This window comes from Octopus sinensis, linkage group LG16 (assembly GCF_006345805.1).
Source record: "Octopus sinensis linkage group LG16, ASM634580v1, whole genome shotgun sequence".
Classification (NCBI taxonomy): Eukaryota; Metazoa; Mollusca; class Cephalopoda; order Octopoda; family Octopodidae; genus Octopus; species Octopus sinensis.
The window spans coordinates 27,696,443-27,714,738 of record NC_043012.1 but is presented as its reverse complement, the minus strand read 5'-3'; the positions used below and the strand labels follow the sequence as shown (position 1 = coordinate 27,714,738).

Sequence of the window (18,296 nt, the reverse complement as noted above, 5' to 3'; positions counted from 1 at the left end):
AGTGCATATTGTTATTTCAACAATAAATTACATGCAATCACAAGATTAAACACTTTTGTAAATGTAGTATATGTAGCACATTTTCTCTATCAACAAATAGACATATTCATAAAGAGCACCCTAAAATTAACTGTCACTTACAGTAGTACTTGCTGAAAAATTAGTGTCACACACTTTCATTACTAAGAGATTGATATAATTATACATTCAAGAAAGTTCTTGCATGACTCATACTGCATTCTAAGGATAACAGAACTTTTTGATGTTCCCATGAGTTTTTGTTTAGAAGAGCTAATGTCTGAAACCTAACTGGTTTCATCATCATCATCATCATCATCATTTAACGTCCGCTTTCCATGCTAGCATGGGTTGGACGGTTCAACTGGGGTCTGGAGAGCCCGAAGGCTGCACCAGGCCAGTCAGATCTGGCAGTGTTTCTACAGTTGGATGCCCTTCCTAACGCCAACCACTCCGAGAGTGTAGTGGGTGATTTTATATGCCACCGACACAGGTGCCAGACGAGGCTGGCGAACGGCCACGCTCGGATGGTGTTTTTTTTTCATGTGCCACCGACACAGGTGCCAGACGAGGCTGGCAGACGGCCACGCTCGGATGGTGTTTTTATGTGCCACCGACACAGAGGCCAGGCGAGGCTGGCACGGCCACGATCGGATGGTGTTTGTTACGTGCCCACAGCACGGAGGCCAGTCGATGCGGTACTGGCTACAGCCACGTTCGGATGGTTTTCTTGTATGCCACCGGCACTGGTACCACAAAGATACAAATTCCATTGATGTTCATCTATTTTGATTTGTTTTGATTTGATTTGATTTGATTTGATTTTGATTTTCACTTGCCTCAACAGGTCTTCACAAGTGTCACAAGAAGGAAGGTATGCACAGGTGGACTGACTACATCCCAGGTAGGGGCCACGGGTTATGGCCTGACTAGTCTTGCCGGAGATAATATAATTAAACGCCATTCTATTGAATCAGGTTGATACAGAGATATCAAATTAATTTTATCCAGTAATAGAAATGGCTACCAACTCAACAACCTCAAGAAAGACTTGGTTAAACCTTCTTCCAAAAGCTGTGACCTTAAAAACACTTTAAGTACTAATGTTTGTAGAGTTCATTTGTTAAACATTACCCTTAAATTAGTTTCCGATACTTATAACTCCTGTGGAAATTTTATTGAGACTATACAGTATATCCACAGACTCCAATTACATTTTGAGGAATTTAACTTGTTAATACCAGTAAAAGGATTAATGGTGTACCTTATTATAATTATCAACAAATCTTGTTAGTCTAGGTAATGTGCGTAAGGATATACTAAATCGGGTTACTAAACTATCTGATATTATGTAAACTTTGCCTTTTTCACCATGTACCCAATCACTAAATGATGCTTTAGTAGTATTGTTAAACATGTTAAATATGATGCTTAAAATCAGGTTTTTATAAGTTATACTACAAGAAGATATAGAAAATATTACCTGACGCTGAGTAGGACGATGACGTAAGGTCCCAGGTCCAAAATGACTTTCAGTTTGAATAGATTCAGCAGGGTACCAATATTCTAATGCATATTCCAAACCAAGTCTATCATCTCCATATAGATATGCAAGCTATAAAGAAAAGTACACAAATAATTTTATGCATCATGGTAACATTATTATACATAAACACATATAGACACATAAGTATAAATGCACAAACCAGAGAAGGGGGAAGAAACTATAACTCGTTACGTATTCTCGGACCAGGGAGTTGGTCTCAATGTTTGCAACAAAGTGAAATCTGGTTGAAGCCAGGAAGTGATAGTAACTAGGCAATGGATCAAATTGATCACACATGAACAGAAATAAAACTTCAAGCAAGCATAAGCTTTCAGAAAAATGCAGTTTTATCAAAATTATATCTGTACTTGCTCTCACCATCCTCCAGCAGTCATATTTTTCAGTTGCCTTTTTATATCATTACACACAAACACACATTTACTTTCACACTGTACAATTTCAAGCACTTGTAAGAGTCAATCACCCAATATTTCTGCTGTTCTAATGGCATCTCTGCATTCAAAAATAAATTATCATCTTACTTGTATCTTACAATACATATATCTGATCTTATAAAGAAAAAACAAATTAATTTGCTTATACTTATATACACATAGTTGTAGATTTATCTTTATAGTGTCTAAACAGGTAGATTAATTTGTCAGCTGGTAGTTTAGCTTAATGGTAAAGCACTTGGCCAGAGTCTTCTAAGGATGTGAGTTTGAGTCCCAAATTTTTCTGCTTTCTAAGGGTAATTTACCCAATAATTCTGCTGTTCTAATGGCACTCCTACATTCGTAAATAAATTACCATCTTATTTATATCTTACAATACACATTTCGTTGATTTGTTGATATTTATATGCAATATAGTTGTAGAGTTAGCTTTGTAGCGTCTAAAAAAGCAGATTGATTTGTCAGCTGGCAGTTTAGTTTCACCCTTTAGCATTCAGATTACTCTGTCAAATGTAATGCTTATTTATTCACATAGTTTTGAATTAATCATGTATTAGCTTTCACATTTCCATGATGTAATTGTTTATTAGAATAATATTGTAGGCTAAGTGTGAGAGGTTGGATTTGGCCAATCTGGAAACAATGCAGGTAGACTATGACCAGTTTAAATGCAAAATGGTTAATTGTAAAACATTTGGCTGGGGTATTCAAGGGATGTGGGTTCGAGTCCCATGTGGACAAAACAGTTTCTGCTTTGTAAAGGTAATTCACCCAATATTTCTAGTGCATCTGCATTTTAAAATAAATTATCTTATTTCTACCTAATATATATATATATATATATATATATATATATATAAAAGTATATGTATATGTGTATGTATATATAAGGCATCTATCTACTACATATGTGGAAAATCCGTGTGTGTTTGTTTGTGGCATTGTTAGCTAACTCCTCCTACGTCGTTTTATTGATTTTGATGAAACTTGATACGTGAGAAGAACTCATGTCTGGAAACCTCATGACATACTTAGATTGTTAAAACAATCGATAATATGGCCCCTGGAAGGGACCATTATATCTACCTCATATAACTAATTTTTTAAACACCCAAGGGAAATAACCCATAGCCCCTGTACAATATCTTTTTTAAACACTCAAGAGAAATAACCCATTTCATTGGTTATGTTCGATTACGTTGAATATTGATTTTTGTGTGTCCTATTTCTAATTTTTGCAAACAATATCACTTTTATATATATATATATATATATAAGTTCAGCAAAATTTAGATTCAGATGAATATGGTACTTAAGTCAAAAGCACCAGAATTTTCTATAGTATTATCCATATAAATCAAATGGGATAATTATAATCAAAATAAGCAACAAGTATATCCAAGGTAGAGTAGTACAATCGTTTCATGCTACTTCATTTTATTAAACACTGTATGTATTACATCAGTTTTAAAATGTCGAGCACTCTTCAGCCACTTATAGAATTTTCCAATCAAATGGACAATGCACATTCTCATCCCTATTTCATTTGCCAACATTATAAAGAGGGTAGATATATAGACAGAGAGGTTGATTTCATTCTTAAGAACATGATAGTAGTATATTCACTCTCTGACTGTAGATTTTATCATTGAGTTCACTTTGTTATTTAGATCTGTCAGTGGGGAGGAGGTTTTTATTTTTGGTTGGATGGAGACAAAGAATTTTTTCTATTTATAGATATAGGAAGGGGTACTTCCTCCTTCCTTTCATTCCCCTTTCCCATTTGACACCCCTTCAGATACACACACATGCGCACACACACACTCTCTCACAAGATAATGATAGAAAGGAAATCCAGACAATTTTTTGAAAAGTGACATTTTGCCCCCCTTGGAGTGACCAGCTGGGTTTGCCATTGCTAAAGCCAAGTATCACTTACTATTGCAAGACTGACCAGCTGCAAAAATATCAACAAATTTTTCTTCTTTCTCGCCTTCTTCTTTCCTTCTCTTTTGTTGGGGGCATTAGCAGAATCAGTTAAATGCAAATACTGAAATATTTTTGAATACTTCGTCTTCCACATTATTCTTGAAATATATGGATTGCCATACCTTACATCAGGACTCCAATAGTTCCACAGTCGGGGAATCTGTTTAACAACATAATATTAATTGTAAAAAACGCTCTCATTTCCGCAGTATTAGTTGGCTGCCATAGTGTTTCGCTTCTTCCACGAATAGAAATTAAACGTTGCGCATATTTGTTTGTTTCCTCCACAACATCTTCAAAGAACTTTCAGGTAAAAATAAAAACAGATAGTCTAATGGTTGAGCATCAGGAGGTAAATTGTGTTGTGGACCAGTGTTTTCTGTAAAATCAGACATAGTGTTTGGTGTTGTAATTTTTGACCATGTTGCCTTGTTTACAATATCATTTTCATCACTTTCGTTATCAAAATCTTCATCGACTGACAAATAATCACTGATATCGATATCAGATTCATCCAAAGACAAAATACTTTTCTTTTCGTTTATATCTTCTATATCATCAATTGTAAATCCTTCCAAGTTGGAATCACTGCTTACTGACACGATTTCTTTCCCTACCAAGGTAAACACTTCTCTTGAAATGTTGAAAAAACCATGTGGTCTAAACAATTTCACAGTAGTTATACTTGAATAGAGACAGGAAAGGCTTCATCTCGCATTATCTCAAAGCTACGAGAATTCAATAATGTGATTTGTTTATTGTTTTAGCGATTTCGTAGAGAAATCAGATACAGCCAGCTTGAACAAATAGAGGGGAATTACTTTGGCCGGTTACGGCCGGTTTGAACACTAAAGGGTTAGTGCAGGAAATTTCCGAGCCCTACGCTACCAGCACACAAAGTTAAATGACAGGCAGACAGGATACACTGGCCCAGGAGGAACTGAATCAAAACCAGTGCGTGACCTGGGCATTGACATGAGCAACGCTGCATCTTTCCAAGTACATATTACCAATTTGGTAATAAAATGCAGACGGCTAGCTGGATAGATCTTCCAAACTTTCAAAACAGAAGAAAAAGTGACAGTGATGGTCCTTTGGATGACATATGTCAGCAGCTGCTTGGACTACTGATCCCAACTATGGTCATTACACAATATAAATTTCATGGCGTAAGTGAAAGCCATGCAACAAAGCAACACTAAAAATATTGCCTCAATGCAATGTATCAGCTACTGGGAATGACTGAAAGAATTAGAACTCTTCTCCCTAGAACAAAGGTGGCATTGAAAATTACTCACACTGCAGAACGGGGCGCCACTATATGGTGCCAAAGATCTCAGCATCGCCATCAAAATACAGCACCAGATACTGCAACAGCTTGGGCTTCAAAGGCATACAGCTCGTTAATATCCTTCAAAATGCCTGAAAGACCTGCATGGTGTGAATGTAAGTGCCTTTAAAACAAAAGTGGATCTCTTCCTGTCAGGGGTTCCAAACAAGCCTACCTCATGGCAAGACAGACAGATGAGGGCAGCAGCATCAAACTCCCTCATTAACCAAATGTCACATATCAGAGGTTACAAATAATGGTGCCCCAAAATGACTGCAGCTTTGAAGCTGAAGCATTTTTGAAGTAATTTAAATAAAAGGTATACACACACACACACACATATATACTACATATGTGAGAAATTCTGTCTGTGGTTGTATTTAAGTTCTTAGCTAACTACTCATACATCGTTTTATCGATTTTGATGAAACTTGACACAGGAGTAGAACTCGTGTCTGGAAACCTCATGGCATACTCAAGTTGTTGAAAACAATAATAGGGCCTCTGGAAGGGATCCTTATATTAACCTAATATATTTCATTTTAACACCAAAGGGAAATAACCCATTCGCTCACATTTTAACAGCGAGGGGGAAATAATCCATTCATTTTCCTAAATCATTTGGTATAAATCAAATTGAGTATGCTTATTTCTTAGTATTTTATTTTCAAAATTTATCCAGTACAACCATCAACCCTTTAATTACTTTCCCGGCCACAGCAGGCTGAAAAATTTTTTGATTCATAAGACCAACCCAGCTGTAACCAGCCGAGAGTACCCATTATTATTTAAATGTAAATTTGAACCCAAATCTCGTTGGTACATTCGTTAAAACACATGATTTCACTTTGTAAACAGTTGATTTATTGTATCCCACTTTGGCATGATATTTGAAATTGGTGAATTTTGGAAGATTTTTTTCCACGTTTTTTCAGCATTAATTTTTTTCAACTTGAAAATGGAGAGGAGTTTCATGATATCAAGCAATGATTCCGAATTTGAAGGCTTTTCAACGGAAGATATGGAGATATCGAGAAAAAGAATGAATGAGGTACACAAGCACATGGTGAATGAAAATGAATCGGATATTTCTGTATCCAAAACCAAAAGCAGCGAATCTGAGCCAGTCTCATATTTCCTAGGGCTAAATGGCGGTGGTGTAATTCCCTGTCACATTGAGTTGACAGTATACAACCACTATACCACTCCACCACCACTCATGTCTCTCTGAGACATTTAGAAATTCAATATTTCTAATTTCGGTGATCAGTAAATATATTTTACTGAAAATAGGATATATTTGCGAAGAGGTTACGGTCATCTCAGCGACCGAGACTGGCTACCCTGAACTGACGACAAGCAATAGACTCAGAAACATATATCTTCAGGTGCCTGTCCCAGCTGGCGGGGGTGATTGCCTCCCCTTTGCAAATATAAGGACACAGAAAATGTGTCAAAGCCGAAAGGAGACGTCGATGTTTCCTAGGGCTAAATGGTGGTGGTGTAATTCCCTTATGGGACTGTCACATTGAGTTGACAGTACACGACCACTATACCGCTCCACCACTGCTCATGTCTCTCTGAGACATTTAGAAATTCAATATTTCTAATATATATGTATTTATATATATATATCAATATAAATATACATAGATACATATATAAGATGTAAATATAGATACATATGTGTGTGCGCGTGTGTGCACACACACATTTATGGAGCAAATCGTGCTGCAACCAACCAGGACAAATAATATACTGGATCTCTGCTAAACATAATGTGAAAGTGACACCGACGCTGATCTTGGATCATAATATAATAGATCTCTCTATGTATGAACCAAAAGCTCCTGCAGACACACAGCCTATACGAAGTACCCAAAATCTCTCCAGACTAATCTTTCATAAAGCAAATTGGAAGCTGATTAAGAAAGAGATCTTCAAACTGAATTGGTTTAAATATCTCTCTGTCCCATTGTGCAAGGCCAACATACACAAAACAGGATCCCTAGAGAAAGGAAGATTCACATGAGACGACAGATACAGATTATGAACCACCTGAGCAAGTATCCCAAAAGCAGTGAGGTGTCTCACGTGGAGAGACCGCTATCGGAGACTGAGAAACATCTGCATCAGTCTCATGAAAAGGAGAGAGAGCAAATAATGAAGCTTGGATTATAGGAAATATCAAGTTGAATCCTAAAGCTTTAAGTTTGCTAAAGAAACAGCCTTAATACACAAGATAGGACCCCTCTTCCAAAAAGATGGCTCCCTTGCAGGAAACTCCCTGAGAGTAAATGAAATACTGAACAAATAGTTCCAAAGTGTGTTCACTACGCTGCTGGGACACAGGTAAGTGAACAAACAAGCAGAATTCTTTGCAACATTACCTAAAACCAAAGTAAAAAAAAAATTAAGTACATAAACATTGGAGAAGATGTAATAACAGCCATAGATGAAGTGGACACAAAGTCAGATGCTGGCACGGATGGACTTCCAGCAGTCCCACTAAAATCACACAAGTAAGAAAAAACACACATGCGCATACACTCATAAAATAATAGTGATAGTAAATCTAAACAATGAACTCACGAGTTTTAGAAGTTCTTCAAAATCTCTGCTTAAATTTGATGGTGGATCCAATCCTTTTTGAATATGAACCAGGATAATTCTAGCTGTTTCATCATCAATGTTTCGTAGTTCTGTTACCTGCAAACGTAAAACAGTTTTATTTGTAATAAATGTACCCAGTACATTTGTGATAGACAAAATATCTTCCATTCATTTATAGAAAAGCATTCTTGCAAAAGAACTAAATTTGTACAATTTGTTCATTGTACGATAATGAACAAAAATCTCACATTCCTATTTCTCCCTTACATTTGACTGCAATCCACTTAACTGTCCTGCCATTGTAGTGGCCACACCATAGGTTTGTGCAATTAATTTGTTTCCACACTTCCACATTTCAATGCATTTAAAACTAGAAAAGCATCTGGAGAGCGCAGACCTCTGCCAAACCAACAGGAGCAACACTACCATGACGACGACCACTACCACCACTACAAACCATATCACAACCACACCCACCAACATCATCAGCAGAATTGTCATTGCTTCAACTTCAACCATCAACGTTATGATGACAGTTACCTTGACAGTCACTTTCACCACCACAACCAGTATAACCACTACAATACCACCATCACACAACTAACACTATCATCAACACCACTCTTATCACTATCATTCAGCATCGCACATCACACCGCTCCCATCGCCATTATATCCACTGACACTATTTTATCCTCCTCCCATTCTTATCTCAACCATCGTCATCATCAACACTGTCTCTGCTTTCACCACAATCACCACAATCAGTTTCTTTACACAATTGAAAATCCATTATCCGATACTCATGGGACCGACATTGTTGCAGATTCCTGATTTTTCTAATTTTGAAGCGCTTAATTAAAACAAATTGTGTCTAAACACAATAGCTTATAGACATACTCCGAATGTAATTCTATATAGATCTTTAATAATTTTTTTATACTGAAGACCATCAGAGATGTTAAGATTATCAGCCTCTGCCCACGTCATGCTTTGATTAGATTACTTAGAGAAGTTTCGGCCAATATCCCATTTAATAGTTCCAGCCATATCCCATTTAATAGCACCACCTGGATTAGATACACAGTCAGCACCGGAAAACCGTAGCCCATTCAAGCAGAGGGTTATTGTTTTCAAAGACATATCTGGGCATGGGTGGTTTATCTGATATTACCTCCTTTATGTGTGTCTGGCACGATGTTGATGAGAGCAGGGCCAATTGAGGTGAAATAGTTCTGTCATAGTGTTGTGATATGACACGACCACTTCTGTAGTGGATGGACGGCAGGGGGCCAAGCCTTGGATGAATTTTAAAGATGGGCAATGTTGATGGAATATTTTCCACATCATACAGATGATATAGAGCTCACAGCGGTGGTAGAGGGAGCAAAGCCTGACCTTTTTGAGTCAATCCCAATAGTCAAGGCTTGTCATGTCATCCACTGCAGACCTCCACCAAGCAGCTAATTTTAAGATAGATACGCAAGTAAAATTACTAATAGAGAAACGAAAATAAACTTTGGAAATAGCAACGCCACCATAGGTTACATGCAAACGATGAACGTGGTTTCAGGGAAGATAATCAAGGAACGTGACATTGTAATACTTCATGTAAAGTAAATATAACAAATGAAAAATCCTACAAGAATCCATAAAAATTCCTGGATCACTACCAAAATTTCATCATTTGTTTCTTGTGTCATTAACAACTTTTCCTGGAACTTTCATCAAATACCGTTCACAACTTTTTGAGTTATTTTGCACACAGACGGACAAACCAACGCTAATAAAAACATAACCTACTTCCTTGATGGAGGGAAATAGGTTCAGATAAAGATTTAGCTGAACGACCTGCATTGACATCATTAAAACCGATAAAGTTATCTTTAATAACATAAAACAAGCAGCTGATAGTTTTGAATATCTCAATACATCAGACATTTCACTTCAAAAATAGCTACAAATTTAGCCTACTTCAGTTCATATTCTGTTTCATCAACCATAACCTTTTCAACTGCATCAGTTAAATCATTTTGAATTCTGTTTCAGTGACTTGAGAAAGCAAAAGCTGCATGAAGATGGCTTGAATATTTTTCATCATCTTTACTTATTAACCCTTTCATTACTATATTTCTGACAAATACACTCCTCGTGAGTTTCAATTAAATTCTGAAATAATCATGAATTTAGAGACTAGCTTCATTAAACAACTGTAACTTTTTTACTTATCAGCATATTAATGTGATATTTGGAACATAATTAAAGAAAGGGTTCTTAATCAATTCTATTGCATAACTTTTGTCTCAAAGTGACTCTAATTACAAGAAAATCCAGGTAAATTGAGCAAAAGGTAAAAATATTAAAATTTTGTTTAAACATCACTATTCTTCAATTTCCATCTCATTGTATTGTTCCTCATTCTTTCAGTATTCCCTCATTACCCTGTCTAGCTCAAACTTTTTTTTTTCGTTTAGTCTTGCCACTCTGATTTTTCAAACCCATTTGCTAGCTCCGATTTTACAGAACCTTACTAACCTTACTAAGCCACGATGTTATAGTAGTTATCAATAATGATTATTATTCCCTCTGATTTTTCTGATTTTCAAACCTATTTATCGATAATGTTGATTTTCAAACCTATTTATCAAATGTTTATTATCGACAATGCCGTCCCTAGTCAAATTTCCTCACACCGCTTTATCACTACGTGTTCCTTGACCTCTCTCTCTAACTAACCCTATCTCTCTCCCTGTTTCTCTATGTCCCCCTCTTCCCATAACCATCATCGCCATATCTCTCTCCCTAGGTCTCTCTATGCCCCCCCCCTTCCATAACCATCATCGCCATATATAAAAGAGCGATCGCATTATCGTTAACCCCACTCGCTTCAAAATATCTAAAGACGAAATACGCACAGATCATGATTGGCTAAAGCTAAGTGAATTGTTCAACCTAGCTACGACTACCTTCTATCTTGCACTTATTTTTATTCTTTCACTATTCTTCAATTTCCATCTCATTGTATTGTTCCTCATTCTTTCAGTATTCCCTCATTACCCTGTCTAGCTCAAATTTTTTTTTCGTTTAGTCTTGCCACTCTGATTTTTCAAACCCATTTGCTAGCTCCGATTTTACAGAACCTTACTAACCTACGGTGCACCCGCCCTCCCACCCCCACCACACATGCCGGAAGTTCCTATTCTTTGCCATTCCGGGGTTGCTTCCCATGAAGACTGCAAATGCTCTCACCATCCCTACCCCTCCCTACCCCTAGTCTCGACCTATGTAAGGTAATGTTCATACAGTGCAAAATATGAAAGGCTAGCGTTATGCAGGTTGTACTGAAGGCTACTTTACTACTTCATTTCTTGCACATGAATTCTGCCAAATGCGAGCTTTCTTTTCAGGTATACGAAGCTACTGTCCACCGTCCCAGGGTCTCTAGAGCCCATGCCTCCCACACCCTCAGGGTTGGCACCCTCAACGTTGGCACTCTGAAAGGTAGGTCTGGTGAGATAGTCGAGATGCTTGAATGGAGATGTGTGGATATATGTTGCATGCAAGAAATAAGGTGGAGAGGAGGATCAGCTAGGTTCCTCACAGGCAAGGAACGCAGGTACAAGATTTTCTGGGCAGGGAACACTGACGGGGTTGGTGGCGTGGTTATACTTATCGCTGAGAAATGGGTAGATAAAGTAATTGAGGTAATCAGAGTATGTGACAGAATACTTAAGATTAGATTAGTGCTTCATCATAGTTTAGCAACCATTATATCAGCCTATGCTCCTCAGTCGGGGCTACCCAATGGACAGAAAGACCGATTCTATGACACTCTACTGCAGACTACCTCGTTGACGAACGACAGAGACCTTATCTTTGTGGCTGGTGACTTCAATGGTCACGTTGGACGACATGCTGGGGGCTTCCATGGCGTACATGGAGGCTATGGCTATGGCTCCCGAAACGAGGAGGGAACCAGGCTGCTGGAGTTCTGCGATGCAAATAATCTTATGATTTGCAACACTAACTTCAGGAAACCTACCAGCCATCTAGTCACTTACCGATCGGGCCAACATACCAGCCAAATTGACTACATCCTTGCAAGGCAAAGGGAGAGATGGCTGCTTATAAATGCCAAAACCTTCCCAGGTGAAGAATGTACCCCACAACATAGACTGGTAGTTAGTGACTTTAGGATCAGGACTAGGAGGACAACCAGAAGACGACCAATATGGAGAAGAAGGATCTGGAAGCTTAAAGATCCTGCAAATGGACAGAGATTTAGAGACATATTACTTGAAGCCTCTGACGAAGTAGAAGGGGATAGAGCATCACAGGGGGTAGAAGACAGCTGGACGTTTCTAAGGGACAACCTGCTGAGAGCCACTGACCAGATCTGTGGCTGGTGCAAAGTCCCCTCTCGACCTAATAACGTGGTGGTGGAACAATATTGTAGACAGGGCTATTAGAGAAAAGGACAGGCTTGGAAGGTCTGGAAAAATGGGGGTAGCAGGGAATTGTATCAGACTGCCAAAAGAGAAGCTAAGAGACAGGTTTATTTAGCCAGAGGGGAAGCAGATAAGAAAAAATTTGCCAATGTTCTGCGCTGTGAGGACCAAACACTGGAGGTGTTTCGCGTTGCAAGACAGTGTGTGAGAGAGAATCGTGATGTGGTAGGAGAGAAGTGTGTTCGCATGGAAGATGGTTCACTTGCGCTAAATGAGGATGCAAAGAGAGAGGCTTGGAGATGCCACTATGAAAGTTTGCTGAATAAAGAAAATGAATGGGATAAAGAGAATCTGCCGAATGTTGACCCAACAGAGGGACCAGCTATCCGAGTTGATAGTTCCGTGGTAGCTAAGGCAATTAGAAGCATGAAGACAGGAAAGCCCCAGGCCCATCAGGAATCACTGCAGAGATGCTCAAAATGTCTGGTAGTGTCGGCTATAGCCTAGTCACCCATATAGTTAATCAGGTGATACACAAAGGAGTCATACCCAATGACTGGTGTAGCAGCATAATAGTCAACTGCTACAAAGGTAAAGGTGACGCCCTAGATACAAATAATTACAGAGGTATCAAGCTGTTGGATCAGGTGATGAAGGTTACGGAGAGGGTCATAGCCCAACTAATTAGAGAGAGAGTTAGTTTAGATGAGATGCAGTTTGGGTTTGTGCCAGGGAAAAGTACTACTGATGCTATATTCCTGGTAAGGCAGCTGCAGGAGAAATACCTAGCCAAAGATAAGCCCCTGTACCTGGCTTTTGTTGACATGGAGAAAGCCTTCGACAGGGTCCCCCGATCCCTTATCTGGTGGGCAATGAGGAAACTAGGGATAGATGAATGGCTAGTGAGAGCTGTGCGGGCCATGTATAGGGACGCTGCTAGTAGGGTGAGGGTTGGAAACGAGTACAGTGAAGAATTCCGGGTAGAGGTAGGGGTCCACCAAGGCTCAGTACTCAGCCCCCTCCTATTTATCATAGTCCTCCAGGCAATAACGGAGGAATTCAAGACAGGATGCCCTTGGGAGCTGCTCTATGCTGATGACCTTGCTCTAATTGCTGAGTCGCTATCAGAACTGGAGGAGAAGTTTCAGGTGTGGAAACAAGGATTAGAATCGAAGGGCCTCAGAGTCAATCTAGCTAAAACCAAAGTCGTAATCAGTAGGAAGGTAGACAAATCACAAACGCCTTCAGGTAGATGGCCCTGCTCAATCTGTAGAAAAGGTGTAGGTAGAAACTCTATAAGATGCACCAAGTGTAAGCTATGGACACATAAGAGGTGCAGCAATGTCAAAGGAAGGCTAACTAGGAAGATGGTTTTTGTATGTGGCAGATGCTCAGGAACAATAAACACTGAAAATGCTCTGAGACCAACTTCCGTCACTTTCCAGGGAGAAAAACTAGAAATAGTTGATAGTTTCCGTTACCTAGGTGACCAAATCAGCAGCGGGGGCGGGTGTGCTGAAAGTGTAACTGCTAGAGTAAGAATAGCTTGGGCAAAGTTCAGAGAGCTCTTACCCCTGCTGGTGACAAAAGGCCTCTCGCACAGAGTGAAAGGCAGACTGTATGATGCGTGTGTACGAACAGCCATGCTACATGGCAGTGAAACATGGGCCGTGACTGCTGAGGATATGCGTAAGCTCACAAGAAATGAAGCCAGTATGCTCCGATGGATGTGTAATGTCAGTGTTCATAATCAACAGAGTGTAAGTACCTTGAGAGAAAAGCTGGACCTAAGAAGCATCAGTTGTGGTGTGCAAGAGAGACGATTGCGCTGGTATGGTCATGTGGCGAGAATGGATGAAGATAGTTGTGTGAAAAAGTGCCACACCCTAGCGGTTGAGGGAACCTGTGGAAGAGGCAGACCCAGGAAAACCTGGGACGAGGTGGTGAAGCACGACCTTCGAACTTTAGGTCTCACTGAGGAAATGACTAGAGACCGAGTCCTCTGGAAGTGTGCTGTGCGCGAGAAGACCCGGCAGGACAAGTGAGTCCATAACCCGTGGCCTTCTACTTGGGATGGAGCCAGCCTACGTATGCATACCTTCCCTTCTTGGGACACAAAACTCTACTTGTGAAGACCTGTTGAGGCAAGTGAGGATCAGAATCGAAATCGATCAATGGAAATTGCAGATGTGTTACCAGTGCCGGTGGCATGTCGATACTCTACTTGTGAAGACCCGTTGAGGCAAGTGAGGATCAGAATGGAAATCGATCAATGGAAATTGCAGATGTGTTACCAGTGCCGGTGGCATGTCGAAACTCTACTTGTGAAGACCCGTTGAGGCAAGTGAGGATCAGAATGGAAATCGATCAATGGAAATTGCAGATGTGTTACCAGTGCCGGTGGCATGTAAGAGAACCTTCCGTTTCGCGACCGTTGCCAGCACCGCCCCGTTTCGTGTCCGTTGCCAGCCTCGCCTGGCCCTTGTGCCGGTGACACATAAAAAGCACCATCCGTTCGTAGCCGTTTGCCAGCTCTGTCTGGCACCTGTGCGGGTGGCACGTAAAAAGCACCCACTACACTCACGGAGTGGTTGGCGTTAGGAAGGGCATCCAGCCGTAGAAACACTGCCAGATTTGACTGGGCCTGATGAAGCCTTCTGGCTTCACAGACCCCAGTAGAACCGTCCAACCCATGCTAGCATGGAAAACGGACGCTAAATGATGATGATGATCACCATAGAAAATGAATCAGCAGCTAATATTCAAATGGGTATGCAACTAAGTTTTGATATAGAAGAATTGAGCACATCACTAGATTATCAGTTGAATTTAATGCACAACAGAACAGGTGTATCATAAAGGTGAAATAAATTGGAATCCACCTAAATCCACCGCAAGTTTGACCGAACTAAAGAAATTGGTCAAAAAATAATATACGGCCCTGGTTATGGTATGGAAGTGATAAATTCCAGACCACATCGTTCCCTAGGCCATGCTGACTAACATTATTTTCCCTGTATAAAAACTAACTCCACAGCAGTACCCAGTATTTGCTTCACAAATTTTCCAAACTTTGATCCCCCATTTCGTGGCCTTTCCTGGCATATACTGTTTGTTTACATTCTGTGTAACAGTTTGTTTCCGCAGTGATCGCCTCAAACAAGCATACTGAAAAAAATAAAAATCTAATGGTTTCACTTCCTAGGGAAGACTTTGCATAGACGCCATCTCCTCAGAAAAATTGCTAAACAAAACATTTTAAAGTTTTTACTTCATTCCGATGTAAAATCGTCTTTGCTTCGCTATCGCTGCTTTCAGTTTTTTCAGAATCGCTGCTTTCGGTTTCAGATACAGAAATATCCGATTCATCTTAGTACACCACATGCTTTTGTACCTCATTCGTTCTTTTTCTCAATATCTCCATATTTTCCATTGAAAAAGCTTTAAATTTGGAATCACTGCTTGATAACATGAAACTCCTATCCATTTTCAAAGTTAAAAAAAAATCGATGCCAAAAAAATCTCTTAAAATTCACTGAGTTCAGATATCACATCAAGCAATATCGGATACTATAACTCAACTATTTACAAAATGAAATCATGCATTTTCACAAATATACTAACGAGATTTGTGCTTAAATTCATGTTTAAATAACAAAGGGCACTCTCGGCTGGCTACTGCCGGGTTGGTCTTATGAACCAAAAAATTTTTCGGCAGACTACGGCTGGGTTAGTAACGAAAGGGTTAAATAAGAGTTTTTTATAATTTCTGAGATTACTGGATTCCTTAGATTCAAGATAACTCTGAAATGATAATTCCTGGTGACTGAGAGAAATAACTGCATCAATCGCTGCAGAATGAATCTATTTCATCTAGCTTTATTATGTAATTGTATGCTCTGTTTTTTTAACGCATCCAATTGCAAGTCTATCGGAACACTCCCAAATATTTCTAGATCTATGAATGAGTTTATGTCTTTGAGAACATTCATGTTTTAGCATGGACATATGTAACTTATTTAAATGATTGTAACCTTTATCACTCTAAACGGATTTTTTTCTAAACAAAATAACAAGTATGGCCACCAGAATAACCTATTTAACATAGCACTTTCATTTCACCATTTTTTCCTTTCATATACATTGTGTTTCAAATTATTAACAATGTAGTATGTTAAAATTTTATTTTAAAAATACTCACTGGAATTCAACAAAATTTCCACAGAATGATGGCAACAGTTATATGTGGTATGTAAAAAAACATGAGGCTTTGTGCAAGTGTAAACAAACCACACCATTTCCACAAGCTTTCAATATTCCAAATTATTAATGGTTATCTGATAATCGTGTAAATATGGGTCGTAAATGTGACATAACTTCTTCAGAGAAATCTATTATTACATCTGGACATGCAAAAAGTCAATTGGCATTAGAAGTATCTAAAATAATTGGAAGATATCACTAAACTATGAAAAAATTGTTACAGCTCCTACAAAGATACATAAGAGAGTGCAGGGCCACATAACAGCACCCAGCACACACTGTGAAGTGGTTGGTGTTAGAAAGGGCATCCAGCTGTAGAAACCATGCCAAATCAGACAGGAGGCTGGGCAAAGTTCAGAGACCTCCCATAGAGATTGGAAACAATTGTATGATGCCTGAATATGAACAGCCATGCTATACAGCAGTGAAACATGGGCTGTGAGCAGCGAGGACTTGCGTAGGCTTGAAAAAAATAAAGTGAGTATGCTTCGCTGAATGTATAATGTCAGTCTGCATGCACAACAGAGTGAAAGCATCTTGAGAAAAAAGTTGGGCATAAGAGTCATCAGATGTGGTGTGCAAGAGAGACAATCATGCTGGTATGGTCATGTGATGTGTATGGACAAGGACAGCTGGGTGAAGAAGTGCTAAACTCTAACATTAGAGGGAACCTGTGGAAGAGGTAAACCCAAGAAGACATAGGATGAGATGGTGAAGCATGATCTTTGAACGTTGGACATCATGGAGGCAATGACAAGTGACCCAGACCCTTGGCAATATGCCACGCTTGAAAAGACTTGTCAAGCCAAGTGAAATTTCATTTAATAAGATACTTTTCTGTTAGTAAATTATGTTATTTTTTGATACACAAAGGTTTGCTTGATGTGGGTGGGTTAAAGATTTAAATAACAAATTTTGTTGTTGCGTTGTTGTTTCTTAAATTCCAGCCATGGACCACTGTATCATCATTCCATAAAATTGTTTATGGAGGAGGGGAGTTTTTACACCATCAGAGTAACAAAAAAGAACCAGAAAGGTGCCAGGTGGTCGAGGAATGTGCTAGAAATAACTGCTAAATCTCCCTTAAATTACCTTTTCATCTGAAAATTATTTTGAAATAACAGAAACAAATTACAGATCCACAGTCCATATTTTAAAACTTTGATTAAAAAAAGAATTTCAAAAAAAGGCAAAATTTTTGAATTTTGGGGTTAGGCTCCAGCTTAATGAAAACATTTTTGAAGATTCCACTATAGTTCTTAAATTACATTTCATTCTCTGTTTGAAAATAAAAGCAGTGGGGATTGTAATTGCCCATTCTTTCTTATATATATATATAAACCTTCAAGCCTTCTCCCCTAATTTTAAATTCATAGTGCAAAACACATTGGCCCAAATCAGAACTGTGTGGGAAAGGAGAGTGGTTGAAAAAAATTCATAAATTTTCAAAAATATTTTTCACATATAATGAAATACAAAATTTTTCTGCTCAAGTATTCCAAAACTCAGAAATATATAACTTATTTTAAGCAAAAGGGGAAGTTTTTAAAAGTACTCTTATCAAAACATTTTACATTCCCAAGGTATTGTTTACACTACAATTGCTGAAAACCACAGGCTTTGAATTAAACATT

At 38.8% G+C, this 18,296-nt stretch overlaps 1 protein-coding gene across 1 annotated transcript in view; it reads right to left on the bottom strand.

The window, feature by feature from the left end:
* Positions 1-18,296, bottom strand: part of LOC115220281 (nuclear pore complex protein Nup205) — a 222,260-nt gene that overhangs the window by 137,714 nt on the left and 66,250 nt on the right. Inside the window, exons 10-11 of the mRNA XM_029790391.2 lie at positions 7,931-8,047; positions 1,502-1,633 (exon numbers count right to left, since the gene is read on the bottom strand). Coding sequence (XP_029646251.1) covers positions 1,502-1,633; positions 7,931-8,047 — 249 coding nt within the window. The remainder of the gene's footprint in view (positions 1-1,501; positions 1,634-7,930; positions 8,048-18,296) is intronic.